Source organism: Sebastes umbrosus, chromosome 6 (genome assembly GCF_015220745.1).
Source record: "Sebastes umbrosus isolate fSebUmb1 chromosome 6, fSebUmb1.pri, whole genome shotgun sequence".
In the NCBI taxonomy this organism is placed as follows: Eukaryota; Metazoa; Chordata; class Actinopteri; order Perciformes; family Sebastidae; genus Sebastes; species Sebastes umbrosus.
Genome location: NC_051274.1, coordinates 10,883,833 through 10,899,454, shown reverse-complemented (window position 1 = coordinate 10,899,454; position 15,622 = coordinate 10,883,833). Strand labels below are relative to the sequence as shown.

Below are 15,622 nucleotides of genomic sequence, written 5' to 3'. Positions count from 1 at the left end.
GGAGGACGGAGCGGTCACAGTCGGTGTGCGCGGTGGCTCAGTGGCGCTAGGTCGAAACCTGCGGCATCGCTGCGAAAGCTTGACCTGAGAGGCCAGACACACAGCTATCCAACGTTAAAGATCAAAGTAAGCACTCTACATATATTGACGTCATCTTTTCTTGTAAAATGTGCAGTGTATTCTGTAACTCCGGTGTTGTCACAAGTTTATTGATCGGTGGAAAAATGTCCTCACTGTGACACGTATATACTGTATATACTGTATAATATATAGCACGATATGTCGATATCAGAATCAATCATAGAAATCAGTATCAGCGGGGCTCTATAACACAGACTCATTGTCTTTACTGTACGCGGACCGATCATGCTTACTGCAGTGCTTAGTCACCCCCCAAAGGCCCATTGTGAGTTAGGAAAACCCCAAGTAGTTACTGGTTCCATTGTTCATAAAAACATTTTGATTACAGCTGCTTAAAAGTAATAGGCAGGTGCATTGAAGCTGTTGCAAAGGGTGTATATGAATTTGTTTTATTCCCTCAGCTGCCAATTAAGCAGGCAGTATACTCAGAACAAACGTTACCAAAATAGAAATGCAGTCCAACATGGAACACATACAAATTTGCATTCAGTATGTTTATGTGCCTTTTTTTTTTTAATTGATTCATATAATGTCGCTCGACATTCACAGAAATTAAAGGGGCAACTGTCACCCGCTGACTAAAACTGTCATGTTTGTCCACTTCGTGAAACCAGGAGGCAGGTTGTTGGCATGCGATGATAGCATGAGGATATAATCAAAGACAGAAGAAGAAACAGAGGCTTTTCCCACACAGAAACGTGTGAAGGCTAGAGCATAAGGAATTCCACCAGTTCATACTACAGATGCTTCAAATATGAAACATTGTTTTCTGCTGCAAATATGTTGCCGAAGTTTGTTCTCACCTCACAGTAGGGATAATAATAATAAGAATGAATAACAACACCTTCACACCAGCAGCTTCCTGCTCCAGCTGTTGGCTGATGAACTGAAGTGCCTTGCTTAAAGACCAGGAATTCAAACAACTGCAGTGATGTTGATATGTTTTCAACGTAGTGGGTCCCCAATCAAATTTGTGTTTTTTGACTAATTGTACTTCTTAACTCCATTGCTTCCCCTTCTAGTTTTTCACCCATTTTACCAAATCAGAATAGCATTATTTTTTAAGTCGATTATATATATAAAGAATATTTTTTCAACACGGCGCGTCCCCTGGACGGTAGAGCATCATCGGGTCATCATCAACATGAGTGAATATAGCATCAATCAATAGCCACGTGAGTTTATTTACCAAAACCGAGTTTGTAGCCTTGATTGTTGAAATGAAATCTGTGCATCGAGAAAAGAACGTATATTGCCAAGAAGTGAAAGTCAATTGTTCGTTCCCTTGCCTCATTAGCGCCCAGCAGCAAAGCTACGCTTCCGCCATTTTTGACTGAAAGAGACTACCGGACGCCAGTAAAACGTCCGCCTACAAAGTGCCGTACAAAAGTAAAACAATATTATTTCTATTCTATTGTCATATTCTACCAAAATGGCCTGTGTTGAACAATAAAATATTATAAATATAATAAGCGTCCAAAATGGCGGCATCGGCTGTTCTCAAAAAAAAAAAACACTGGAGTTTTGTCTCTTTGTTTCTATACTCTTTGATACCAGGGCCCTGGCACACCTTAATGGAACATGGCCATAAATAATGTTATTAATTACACCTGTGTTTACCCTGCAATGACATGTCAAAATGGCTGCTGTGAAAAGGGCCTATACATTGAAAATAGAATGAAAAATATCCTGACATTTAGACAAACATTTAAATGAGGAAGCAGTAAAATCCAATGTCTTACTTTTTACACAGACCTAGAAAAACCCAGTAATGACCTGGAAAACCAAAAGTGAAAAGCCGAGTACAACAGAGCCCATACAAACTGTGGTTTAATCCTCATAATGACAAGGTATTTGAGAAGTTACAGAACCGTGTTGCAATACAGATTGTGACGTACAATGAGGGGACAATAAATGCATATCTGTTATATTTATCTGTGTCTCTTTAAAAGAGAAACTAATTCCAAAGTAAGAGAGAAAATGGAAACCTGTGTAATTTGAAGTGACTTTTAGTGTTGATTTTGTGTACATGATACAATGTTAAGTCACTTATCTCTTTTTAATTCCAAAAGCGGTACAAAAAATAGCCTTAATGATCAACCCAGCTACAATTTTGACAAATTGGAAATTTGAAAAATAATAAGATAAACCTCTGTGAAGGAAACACTTAATAGAAATATGTTTTGTGCTAATGAATCACCAGTTTCTGCAGATACAGTGTTATAATTAAAGTCAGTGGAAATGTGCAACTTCTCCTGCCCAGTGAGGGGTCTGGTTCATTATACCACCATGGTTCACAGTTACCACTACAAATAGTGTTTTCGCTGTCAACTGATTAAAATGTCTCACACACACACAAACCTGTATAACACATAAATCACTTCTAACCAGTGCTAAGAATATCTCTCTACCTTGTGAAGGGGAATTTTGTGTTTCTCGTCATGCCACAGTGCAGATGTGTTCCTTAATCAGAGGCAGCCTTGGAGCTCCTCCTGGAGCGCCGGGAAAGGAAAACGTCCCCGACCACAGCACGATCGCATGTTCAAAATAATCACACACCCAAAGTACACCAGCCTCAGCTGGCCTCCGAAGTGATGTTTGTTTTGTTCCTCTGCCAGCAGACAGCTGTGGGTATTAGCAGCACACTTCAGCATCCGAGTGCTTCTTACAACCCAGGAGTTGCATATCATGCATTACCGATTCGTCTCAAATCATGTCAGTAAACATGAAGTCGATCCAAATATAACCAACTTCTGACATTAAATAATGCAACATACATAGATCAGTTTTATATTCACAATTTCCACTGACATCCCGTCGTTCAGGTGCATGAGCATCACTATACACTTCATTATACAATGAATCACATCCAATGCCCATTATAAAATAATATATCTGTACACAGGAGAAAATACAAACAGCTGCTAAAAATATAAATCCATGCCACATTTTATTGCATCGAAAGTTATGTCCTATATTTTGTTTGTATTTTAATCTTTCTGAACCTGTTTGGTTTGTTTAATGAGCATCTCTGCAGTCTCAGGTTTATCATATGTACTCTATACAGTAGGCATAACTCATATAGTTTCAGCATGGGCCTCCTTGAAGTCGTGGACAAACTGACAGATCAACCCAAAGAGCTCCTGAGAGTCTTGATCCGCCGATTCACCGAATTTAACCTTGAAGGGAGAAAAAACAGGATTAGTTGCTTGGATATTAAAAACTTTAGTCCAGCAGCAATTACGTCCTCTGAGACCTTTGATCTTGTATAAAAATTATTTAACAATTAACAACTGCATTCACTTTCATAAGTGAACCGGTGCCTGAGTCATGCGTATTCTTCTTAACAATGGTTTTTTGATATAATTACCTCATATACTGCCTCAGCATGCAATCCATTTCTTGAGTGCACTTATACAATGAGGTAGACATGCACTGCTGAATTAATACTTACACCTAGGTGGTTCAGGGTTGCTGGCATAAAAGTGTTAGTAATTCTCAAGTCAAACTTTGTCAGAAAGGGTCACAGTGGCTAAGTGTACTAATTGGCTCAAGCTATGCTGCCATCACTCTCCCCTCTTTTTCTCTCCTTCTTATTATGTTCAACAGATTTTAAAATGCCATTAGGTGCTTTATTTCCTTATTCTGTTTATATAATTACTGACAAAACGTGCTAGAAATTCATTCATTACAGACTTTTTAAAGAAATACTTTGACATTTTGGGATATGTGTATGTAATATTGCATATCGTGCTGTTGAGCCAATCATTAGCACTGCAGGGGAAATTCCTTCATTTTATTAAAAGATGGACAAATGGTACAATAACAAACTACAATTCGTACTGGGAAAACTCACCTTAAAAATATATTTATGCAATTAGTGTCTGAATGTATTGGAAGTTTAAACAATAAATATGAAATTGCACTGACATGTTAAATAAAACAGTAATAAAACTGTATTTTATATATTATTGAAAAGTGAATTTAATTCATCACTATAAATCTAAATAGTGATTCATTAATAATAATGAATGACTGAACCAGTCTAGAAATAATTAAACCATCAAAATAACACCTGCATTGTCGGTGAAACGTCCCTCAGCTCTGCCAAAATCTCAAAATGTGACAGTGGATATATTTGTATTAACATTTCTGAAAGTTTTACACAGGTGCAAGTCCCAAATAGCGACACTGAGATGTCAGTTGATTATTAACACCTGTTCTCCCTACATCACTCTTGCATATCAGATGTGCAAATTAGTCTATTTGCATACTTTTCTCCCAATATTTGAAAAATATGCCCCTATAATACATATCAATTAAGGCAGTGGAGTTTTTATTTTGCTCAGTTTGAGTGACATAATCCTTTAGTTGGTCAGCCTCGTTTATTTTTGTGCATGTTAAATATTTGCCTGCATTTTTACAAACACATGCGATGCCCACTGCCGAGTAAATCCCCAAAATCTACAAACCACATTTCAAAAATGGTTTTAGGGGAATAAAAGGAGCGCCTGTTCTATGAATCAATGTGTCTCCACTTAAACGAGTGAGGATAAGAAGGATATTGAGACTGGCTGCTGGTTGCATTGGTTATGTATTTTACTGCGGTGGTAAATGCTAAGCTACAAAATGAAAAACTAAATTCAGGGCTCCTTCTAAAGCATAATTGCTGTACTGATTCCACCAATATCAGAAGTAGAATTTATTTGAAAAAAGTAGCATTGAATGCAAAATGCAAAAGTAACATTACACTTTTAACATCCTATTTAGTGTTTATAACCACTATACAGTATAAACATTTAATAAAAAAAACTATGTTATAGTGAGTTATAAACCATTTATTGCAATTTTTATATAGTAGCCTACTTATAAATAATAATAATAATAATAATAATAATAATATTAGATTTATATATAGCGCTTTTTAGCCATCTCAAAGACGCTTAAAAGCTAAATAGGGAGCTTTAAAATAAAGTGTTACCAAAGCAAAAATCTGCTCTCATTACACCCAACAGAAGCGTCTTGTATCATCCTTGTATCATCCTTGTATCATCCTTGTATCATCCTTGTATCATCTTTAATCTGCAGGTTTGAGCTATTTGCTTGAAGAAGCAAGATTAATGCACCTTATCTTCAGTCGCTGAGGTGGAATTGATTTCCTTGTATCGTGTCGTACTGACATGGTGTTTTGAAGATATGCATTATATGAGGAGAAGCTGGTAATGTAACATAACTGTCAGCTTTTAGTGTCAATGTTATGACAAGGAATGCATTCCATGCAACATGTCAGGCTTGTTTGGAAAATCTATCAAATTATTAGAGAGGAAATGTTGCAGCAGAGCATGTCACATAAAAGGTCTCCTTTTATTTAAAGGTTATATGTTTAACTTGCAGAAAATCATTGTTATTAATGACTCCAGTGAGACCGGATCCATGCAGCGTAGCTAAGTTACAGCTAGCTGGCTAATCTTTGCTTAAATTATGGTTAGCTGGTTGGCTGCCCCTGCCTTGCATTGCTTTTGGCTAGTAGAAAGCAATTGTTAGTTATACATCTTTACTTTGCACCATTAAATTATTTATTGTTGGCTAAAATCATAGACTACCATCTTGAGATTTTTGTCATTTGGAGCCAGAGTCTGCAAAGTAGTTATTGGGGGGCTGGAGCTGCGGCATCATATCCGCCTGAGCCAATCACAAGGCGAGTACGGCCTCAGCTTGCTAGTGTGAGCCGCCTATCTGCTACGTTAGCACCCCGGTAGCTGTTTGGCTAGGAAGACATAACAACTAACCATAATTTCTCAATAACTACATTTATGATCAAATTGGCACATGTTCTATTACACAGACTTGTGACTGTTATGGAAAGTTAAAGTTACATCTCCACTATTGTACAATTCCTGAGCCTACGGCTGCGCGACTACTTCACTCAGAGCAGCTGTTAATCACAACGTCTCACCCCCTTTTTATAGCATCATTATAGCTAATTAAAACCAAACTTATCAGAAAAATGAACACTTGAACACACATCAGCGTGATAAGAACTACCTTAAATGACTGAAACCATCCTTGGGAAAAAATTATTTGACGTGTATTTTGACTTTTTAGTTTGGCCCATGTCCCAGCCACTAACATGGAGGGGGCAGGATTTATGACCTATACTGCAGCCAGCCACCAGGGGGCGATCAAGATGTTTTGGCTTCACTTTTGGGGAGCTGTCATGTCGTCCATCCTTATATAGTCTACAGTCTATGGCTAAAATCAACACCGTTTGTTATAATACACAAGTTAGTATCATGGATCATGTTAGCTGGTGAAGTAATTTGGCAAGCTAGCCAACTAACATATCCACAACATGTTTATATACCAGGGGAAAGGGCTTTGTTGTACTTCTCCGCAAAATGTGAAGGCTACAGTAGCTTGGAAAATAGCGATATGGGGCACTGAATTGGATGAATTTACTGTTAATCAGACCACAAACGAGACAAGAACAAACTAGCTAGCGCAACCCACGGCCCCTCCGCCTCACTCCCCGCAACTGAGACTACTTCACTGGGAGGAGAGCGGACACCAACTCCTGAGAAGGACCTTCAGCTAGTTGCTGTAGCAACGCAAATTCAGCTATTGCAAACCCTAGCGTCGGGGATCACAGCAGGCTCTGACCTGTGTAACTGCAGCAACAGAAAGTTTGCTGATCCTGTGGGTAATCAGGGCGGTCTGGGATCAGACCCGGGATCAGGCCCTGGGTTTTCCCCTGACCAAGTTGCTACAGCCACAACTGAAAGTCCGTCACCGGGCTGCCGCTGCAAAATGCATAGAATAGAAACACAGTAGGCTGTGTGGACTGTGTTGCCGGTCGTTTGTTGATGTTAACAGTCTCCATTTCTAAGCTAAAAGCTAGTTCTGCACTGTTGGCGCTGTAGAGGAGCTGAAGAGAGGCAAGGCACTCAGATCCTTTGGATTTCCCTGGAAAAAACATCCCGAGTCCTTTACATTGAAACCGAGCAACCGAGAAAGTCAGGGAACGACTATTTTAAACAATTAATACAACGAGAAAGTTACACATAGAACCTTTCATACTTTTTAAAATCATACCTCCAAAATAACAACCTAAAAAAAGGACCAGCAATTTCCATGAGCTTCTTCTATGTTTAATAAATTAGCATGTTTGCTATTCAAGGGCATCATTATGAATTCTCCGCGAGACAAGATGTGACTAAATATGACGCCTTTTCCCCAACCTGCTAATCCCTTGCACACCACCACAGCCCAGTCAGCCTCTATCATTTTCTCCAATGCTCCTGAAGGGGTTTATTGTATATGCAGGAGGTTTCACACACACAATATTATACCAGGGTCCCCACTCAGTGAAATGAGGGCAGGAGGGGAGGGATGCAGGTGGGGCTGGGGACTAAGAATTAAACTGTGTCCATCTTTAAATGCCACTGGTTTGATTAAGTCTAAACTTGGAGGAGTGATGCTTGATGGCAGTGTTCTCTAGTATTTAAAGAAGACACAGAATGGGCTGATAGGGATGTGCTACAACTGAAAAACTAGAGGTCGACCAAAAGTTGATTTTCAAAAAACAATATAATAACAATAGTTTGGATCAGGAAAAATTGATTAATCGGCCGATACCCCGTGTGATAAAAAATTCAACATTATTGGAAATGAACAATCTTTTACTTTGTTACAATCTATATAACTAACTGGCATCAAACTCAAACTAATAAATACCTAATTAATAAATAAAACTGGAACTGTACATCAAATTCAAAGTAATAAATACCCTAAACAAATATATAAATCTGGAATTTAACTTCAAAATTGAAGTTCGGAGTACACCCTGGACAGGTCTAATCCAGTGTTTGTCACTCTAAATGTAATCATTAGTAAGAGAATACCCTGAAGTGTGATTTGGTGGATTACATCATTGGAATATGTTCTATTTATTTGCAATGGGCAATTTGCTGTTCTGTGGTTTATGGCTGGCCAGGATTATTTCTGTTGCATGTCCCGTTACATTGTTAAATGCCTCTCTTACAAACCCTTTAATATTGGTCTATATTCCCAGGGTTAGGAGGATCCTAAAGTGTGAGATTTAATTTCATGAATGGATGGTTCCGTGGCTGGATTATTTGGCAGAGAGAACACCAAATTTGTAGTTAAAGTAACAAAGTTGAATGATTTCTTTTCCTCCCCTTCTGCCTGTCTTGTATTGTGGACAAAGAGCTGATAGTGTTGCGTTATACTGTATATTGGAGAGATATGGGTGGAGAAATAAACTGAAAACGGGTCATATGACATGAATACCACTTGTCTATTTGCTGTAAAATCAGCTGTTCCCTGGGACCTCAAAAATAGCTGTTCCAGGGACCGCTAATTTTTAGCCCATATTTTTTAACCCTATCACCAGAATAATGTTTTGAAGAGTGGAAAATTACTTTATGAAAAAAGTATCTCGAACTATCTAAACAATAAATAAACGTAACTCTTGTCTGTCGAGTGTCAGCACTTCCACCGCTCTTCTGGTCTCGATGTATGACTGCAATTTCATGGGGTCTTTCACAGTTGTTTAGATTATGAGCAGAAGTTAATCACATGCACACACAAAAGAGGCCCTCATTAGGCTATGTGTAGGCCGATGTACAATCCACGCAAAGCGGTGATGTACGTCCCTGCATGACTGGTGGTGGCTGCGCAGCCATCGGCCACTATCGGAGCCCAGTTCCACAAATAACGATAGTTTGTACAACGTCCTATTGGCATTGACCTCTATTTCAAACATAATTATTAATGGTAAGAAAAATCATCTGAAATACACAGTAAATGAAATATGTCCACTGGTCCAACTTTCATTTAAACATGCATGAATGATGGTCTATTTTGGCACCGCTGCCTGATGATTAAAAAACAACTCCTGGCCTGAAGGGGACACTACAGATAAAGGTCAAATTATTAAATTTTAAAAAGCCACAGCCACTACACCACCAGACCATTTTCAATAATACATGGAAGAGTGATTTATGTTAAGAATAATGGGGAAGGAATAATGCTGAAATATTAAGATTTATCTTGTAAGGATGTTTCACTTTAAAGGAATAGTTTTGACATTTTGGGAAATACACTTTCATGGGAGAAAATGCCGTCGCTAAGAAAATTGTCTATTACAGATTGTATGTACAGATTGAATGATTATGCATAAACCAACCCACTGTGGGGGGTGATGTGTGGGTAGAGTTTTAAATGCATTGGTTCTCATTAATTACCTAGACTGTGGTGGCCCGCTCTAGTCTATTTTGTCCTGCCACAGTTTCATAATGAACCGAAAATATTGTTATGCTTCTCAACGGGTGAGCTGGCTGGCCCGGCTCTGTCCAAGGCACTGCTAAAGCTCACTTATTTGCATTTTATGTCTTGTTTTGTTTCATCTGTACAAAAATCTAAGTGTAAAATTGACAAGTTTTGGATTTACGGGCATTATGTACCAAACTATATCTTTGCCAAGGACGGTGATTTGATGGGGGCTCTCCAGGAAGTCACTTACGCTAGCTGTTTCCCCGTTTCCAGCCTTTATGTTAGGCTGAGCTATCCAGCTGCTGGTTGTAGCTTCATATTTACCGTAGGCTACAGACATTTGTCATCTCACTCTCAGCAAGAAAGCAAACAAGTATTTTTGCCGAAATGTCCAACTATTCCTTTACCTTGTGAAAGACATTACATGTAAAAACCATTACACTACCCCCAATAGATTCCTCTTATTAAATCTTCACCAGTCACAAAGGAAGACGTAGATAGAGTTCGAGGAGGATGCTGAAGGATTGAGACAATGTTGGTTGTAAAAACAAGGCTCTAAATTGAGTATCAGAAGGATAATCCCTATTATTTTGTGCACTCACTTTATAGCATTGACTGTGTTCAGTAAAATCCCCCCTTTGCTTACTCGTGTGTGAGTTGTGGAAAAAGTTTGCAGTGCACAGGAATCTAATTGTGGGCTTAATATTACACAATTCTCTACCAGTCCTAAAGCTCACACTATAATACCTCAGTGCTCAAACACATCAGGAAGGGTAAGTGGGCTCTCTATGATGATGGATTGTCCGTAGAGATATGGGAAAGGAGAGAAAATAGGCACTACTTTTGTATTGATTAGTTTTGGTCGGGACTCTATAAAAAGAAAAAGACAGCACCTGTTAAGATGTCAAAAGTTGGCCTGAGCTCTATAAACCTTATTTTAACAAGATTGGTGAGCAAAGAAAATGTCCTCCTTTTATAGACAATGTGATAAAAAGAAAAATACACAGGGCCCGGTACCTCTATTAAATCTGATGATATGTGTGACAGAGGAGTTTTCTTTATGAGAGGTCTGATGTAAACACAAATGCTTAAAGACGAGTAAAGTTCTCAGACGAACTCATGAAAGATGATCATTGTTTTTGGTCTCAGAGAGTCCAGTCAAAATCAGATAGCACTTAAATCATAAATACAGCAAGTCTGAATGAATGCATTGTAATTTAAAATGAGATGCCAATAAATGAAAAAAAGAGTTTTGTGGTATGTGTCCTTGTGGGCTAATATTGCTTTTTTTTAAAAAAGCACACATCAGAAACCCACCAGGGGTGCTCTCACAGCCTTCTCATAGTTTTGTAGAGTATTCATTGATGTAACATTGCACATTTAAGGGTCTGGATGAAGAAATTATCCAAAGGAGTGAGTACAGCGTATTTCAAGGCTACAAATCAGCGGTGCTTGCTGTTAAATGATGTGGAGGCCGCAGTTAACCACTATATCAGATGCATTATGTCCTGGTGTAAGCCCTGAAGGACAGCTAGTGAAAAACAAGTAACCTTGGGGACATCTCCCCCGTGAAATATATGTACTCTTCTCAGTGTGTGTGTGTGTGGGGGGGGGGATATGCTGTAAGATGACAAATAACTGAAGAGACAAGAGGGCCATCTAGGCACTACTGGAACAGAGAACAATCCATCTGTGAGGCTGTACAAAAGAGATATTGAAATAATAACTCATGGATTACCAGCATGACAGAGTAGAGTTTCTTCATCTCCTCACATGTCTTCGTCAGCGCAGAGAGATCCGCAGTATATTTCTCAATTGCCATCTAGGGTGTAGAGAAAAAAGCACAAGGGATCTCTGGTTTGTTCATTCGTTCAGTCAATCATTGCTCAAAGTTTACTGTTATCTCTTAGGGGGTCAAACTATGTATTTGTGAACTGGACAGATGGCAGTAAATACTGTCCATTTGATGTTATTTACCATGAAAGATGGCATAGAAAGTCAGACTGTCAGTCTATAAGAATATTAATTGTGATTAATTGCATGATTGTCCAAAGTTAATCCTGATTAATCCGCACATTTTTTATCTGTTCAAAATGTACCTTAAATGGAGATTTGTCAAGTATTTAATAGTCTTATCAACATGGGAGTGGACAAATATGCGTACTTTATGCAAATGTATGTATATATGTATTACTGGAAATCAATTAACAACACAAAACAATGACAAATATTGTCCAGAAACCCTCACAGGTACTGCATTCAGTATAAAAATATGCTCAAATCATAACTTGGCAAACTGAAGCCCAACAGGCAGCAACAGCTGTCAGTGTGTCAGTGTGCTGACTTCACTATGACTTGCCCAAAAACGCATGTGATTATCCTAAAGTTGGCATGTGAGTATAGGGGAGACTCATAGAACCCATTTTCTTTCACATATCTTGAGGTCAGAGATCAAGGGATCCCTTTGAAAATGGCCATGACAGTTTTTCCTTGACGAAATTTAGAGCAAGTTTGGAGCGTTATTTAGCCTCTTTTGCGACGAGCTAGTATGACATGGTTGGTACCAATGGATTCCTTAGGTTCTGTAGTTTCATATGATGCAGGTATCTTCATTAGCTAGCTTTAAAACTGAGTCAGTTACAACCTATAAATCGCAAGTTGCGTTAATGCGTTAAAGAAATTAGTGCCGTTAAAACGAAATTCCGTTACCACGTTATTATCACGTTCATTTTGTCAGCCCCAATAGAAAGTCATGTTTTTGTATTACTTAAAAAAAAATTAGCTGCTGCTCGTGAATGTTCAGAGCACATAATGTGTGCATGTCAAAATAATGTATTTGTAATTGTTTACATCCCTAGTGGCGGTAATGCTCCATAACAGGCAGAAATGTGCCAACAAAAGAAGACTATTAGATGTAAACAAAGCAGATAATAAACAATTAATTTGTGCGAGAAACAATGTAGTCAATACAGTGTTTGTTTACAAGAAGACACATTGTCCCTTTAAATGAATGCATAAATAAATAATAAATACAGGATTTCTACTTCACCTTCAGGTCTTTGGAGAATTTTGGGTGCTGAGTTCCAACATTTGTCTTCTTGGAAGTTTGCCTGTACTGAATGACTTTCTGCAGTTCATTCTTCAGGACTGAAGCAACACACACAGACACACCTTGGTTACCATCCATCATATTTGACCACTGAAGCAAATAGCTGCTTTAAATCAGATGTTGTCTCCTGTGTGATCCTGTGAAGTGCTGTATTTGTGCTTGTAGCAACTGTTTGTAAGTCATCATATAGACAATATACTGGGTTGAGCCCATATGTTCCCTTGACGATGAGATCATGGCGTTTCAACAAATTATAGTGAAAGTACGATTACAGAAAGATTTAGTAAATGTTACCATCACACTTCCTCTCAAATAACTCACATTGGCACAAAAAAAGTAGTGTCAGTATTACAGTGATCTCAGCAAATTTGGGAACAACAGTCTTTGGACACAGTAGTAAAATGTGATCTACTCACCATCTACCTCTGCGGTCAGGCCTTTGATGGAAGCTATCCAACAGAGAGACAAAAAAAAAAACAGTGACCCACACCGAAAATACACGTTTCACTTAACAGACCTCAATTGAGAAGTACTACACAGATTTTTTTCAGCTTTGATCAAATCTTGGGTAGCAAATACCTCCCGGGACAGTTTCAAATTCTGCCAACTCTTGGGTAAAAGTGGCCAGGCACGATTCATGCAACATGATCTGCTCCACAAGGGCATGGAGCAAGGTGAACTTCCTGTCTTTCCCACGGACCTGGGAGAGCTGGGGACGGAGAAAACAAAAGTGAAAAAAGAGGCATTGACAAACTTATAGTCCCCTGCCACAAAGCACAAGGACATATGACATAAAGGAAGTAAAACATGCGTGAGCTGTGATATTTACACTTGTATGTGCTGCTGCAAAAAAAATTCCTTACTGAAGGTCAGGGAAAGAATTTTGTTGACATTTAGTGAGAGATTTCTTTCTTTGCCACATGTCCATTGTGTAGTGAATTTGTATCTTCAACAAAGGCTTACCTTGGATTTTCTATTTTAGATAACCCTGCTAACACCGCGCTGTGAGTGATAATACCAATGTAAAACTCCTATATCAGTGATTAAATATAAAACAGTTTGTAAATTCCACACATTTGTAGTGCTTTTTTTTATTATTCATAGTTAGTAGTAGTAGCACTAATTGTGACTTAAGGTTGGGCGATATGACAGTATGTACCGTGCGAAAGTAGAAAAGCGTCCACTGGTAGAGAATTGGCAATACTGTTCCCACCGTGGTAGCTATTCTTCAGTGATCTTGTGATTCTTGCGGGATCTTGTGATTTTGTGAGTCCAGCTGCCTCGCAGGGTAACGTGATTTGGGCAGACATGGAGGAGGTGATTGAAGTTGTAAATACAGAGCAAGCCCAAAGGAAGCGTGCCACGTTTTGAAGCAAATTTTACATAGTGGCCAAACAGTGGAGTTACAATTTCCATGTCCGTCACGGGATGCCATTGGGCCCAAAAAGACTTTCCCATAGACTTACGTTGGGAAAGAGAAGTCTGTAAATCAGCGGATATTTTTTTTTTTTAGGTAAATCAACACTTTAATTGCCCTTCATTTAGGGCTGTCAATCCATTAAAATATTGAATCGCGATTAATCGCAAATAATCTCACATTTTTATCTGTTCAAAATGTACCTTAAAGGGAGATTTGTCAAGTATTTAATACTCTTATCCACATGGGAGTGGGAAAATATGGAATATGGAAATCAATTTCCACGGGGAACCCATAGAACCCATTTTCATTCACATATCTTGAGGTCAGAGGTCAAGGGACACCTTTGAAAATGGCCATGACAGTTTTTCCTCGCCAAAATTTAGCGAAAGTTGGGAGCGTTATTTAGCCTCCTTCACGACAAGCTAGTATGACATGGTTGGTACCAATGGATTCCTTAGGTTTTAAAACTGAGCTTGCTATAACTGCAAATTGCGTTAATGCATTAAAGAAATTAGTGGTGTTAAAATGAATTTGCGTTAACACGTTATTATTGTGTCATCCCGTTAACTTTGACAGCCCTACCTTATTTAAATAATTAGGTCTTAAAAGTTGTAAAATGCACTAATAGCTGAATACTACAAGCTAATAGTTATTTTCCTTCCTCCAATCATGCAGTCTGAGGCTGGACCAAGGGCTGGGAGGCGGAGTTAAAGGAAACGCTAGTGTGCTTTATTGGTGCAATGGATGCGGAATATCGCCGGATGACCTGGGTAATTTTTTACTCGGAAGTCAAGCTTTTTTTGCTTCATGTCTCACTGAGCAATTTTCATAGGAATGAACGGGGACCCGCCTCGAATGCCATATCCAGTTCTCTTTCTACATCCATGATACAGAGCTGCTTTAGTGTATACTGTATTTGTATAACATGATAATGATGACTCTAAATTTCAAGCCATGTTGCAGTTGATTGTGCCACATAATTGAAATGCAAGGGGGACCTCTCTAACCCTGTGATAAGTGCTCTCTTTTTCTAGGTTAGGTTGTTTACCAATTTACGGCCCCGGTCAGTCTCTGAAGACTACATATACAAGACACGCACACAGTATTGACGCTCACAAGTAAAAAACAAGAACCAAAAGAAGATCTGAGATAACATCGATGCATTTTTCTTGGAAGCCGTCGGCCATTAATTTGATGAGTCTGTCTCGAGCAGCAACAGTTTACTATTCTCAATTAGACCTGGAAACACCTCTGAGGGAACACGAGGCCTTGGCTTCATTAAATGGAGCAGAGGACGTTTTACTTTTGTGCCAAGAGCACTGCCCCTTAAACCTTCCCAGTAGAGAGACATGCACACAAAAGTGTGGCTCAAACTAAATTCAGAGAGAGGCTGAAAATACTCTTACAAACCCCAGACACGACTTAGAACTATACATCCAAGGACTGCTGAATCTCAAAAGAAATAGTTAAACATTTGGGGAAATATGCTTATTCACTCTCTCGCCGAGAGTTAGATGAAAAGGATGAGACCACTCTCGTATCTGCATGGTAAATAGGAAGCTACAACCAGCAGCCAGTTAGCTTAGCTTAGCACATAGACTGGAAACAGGGGGAAACAACTAGCTTGGCTCTGTTCAAAAGTATCAAACCCCCCTGAC

The 15,622-nt window shown here is 38.8% G+C and overlaps 1 protein-coding gene across 1 annotated transcript in view; it reads right to left on the bottom strand.

Annotated features, from left to right (window-relative positions):
• Positions 1–1,953: 1,953 nt before the first annotated feature.
• LOC119489438 (formin-like protein 13) overlaps positions 1,954–15,622 on the bottom strand; it is a 45,079-nt gene continuing 31,410 nt past the window's right edge. The window contains exons 13-17 of the mRNA XM_037771865.1: positions 13,124–13,253; positions 12,961–12,993; positions 12,485–12,582; positions 11,174–11,257; positions 1,954–3,320 (exon numbers count right to left, since the gene is read on the bottom strand). Coding sequence (XP_037627793.1) covers positions 3,219–3,320; positions 11,174–11,257; positions 12,485–12,582; positions 12,961–12,993; positions 13,124–13,253 — 447 coding nt within the window. The 3' untranslated portion in view covers positions 1,954–3,218. The remainder of the gene's footprint in view (positions 3,321–11,173; positions 11,258–12,484; positions 12,583–12,960; positions 12,994–13,123; positions 13,254–15,622) is intronic.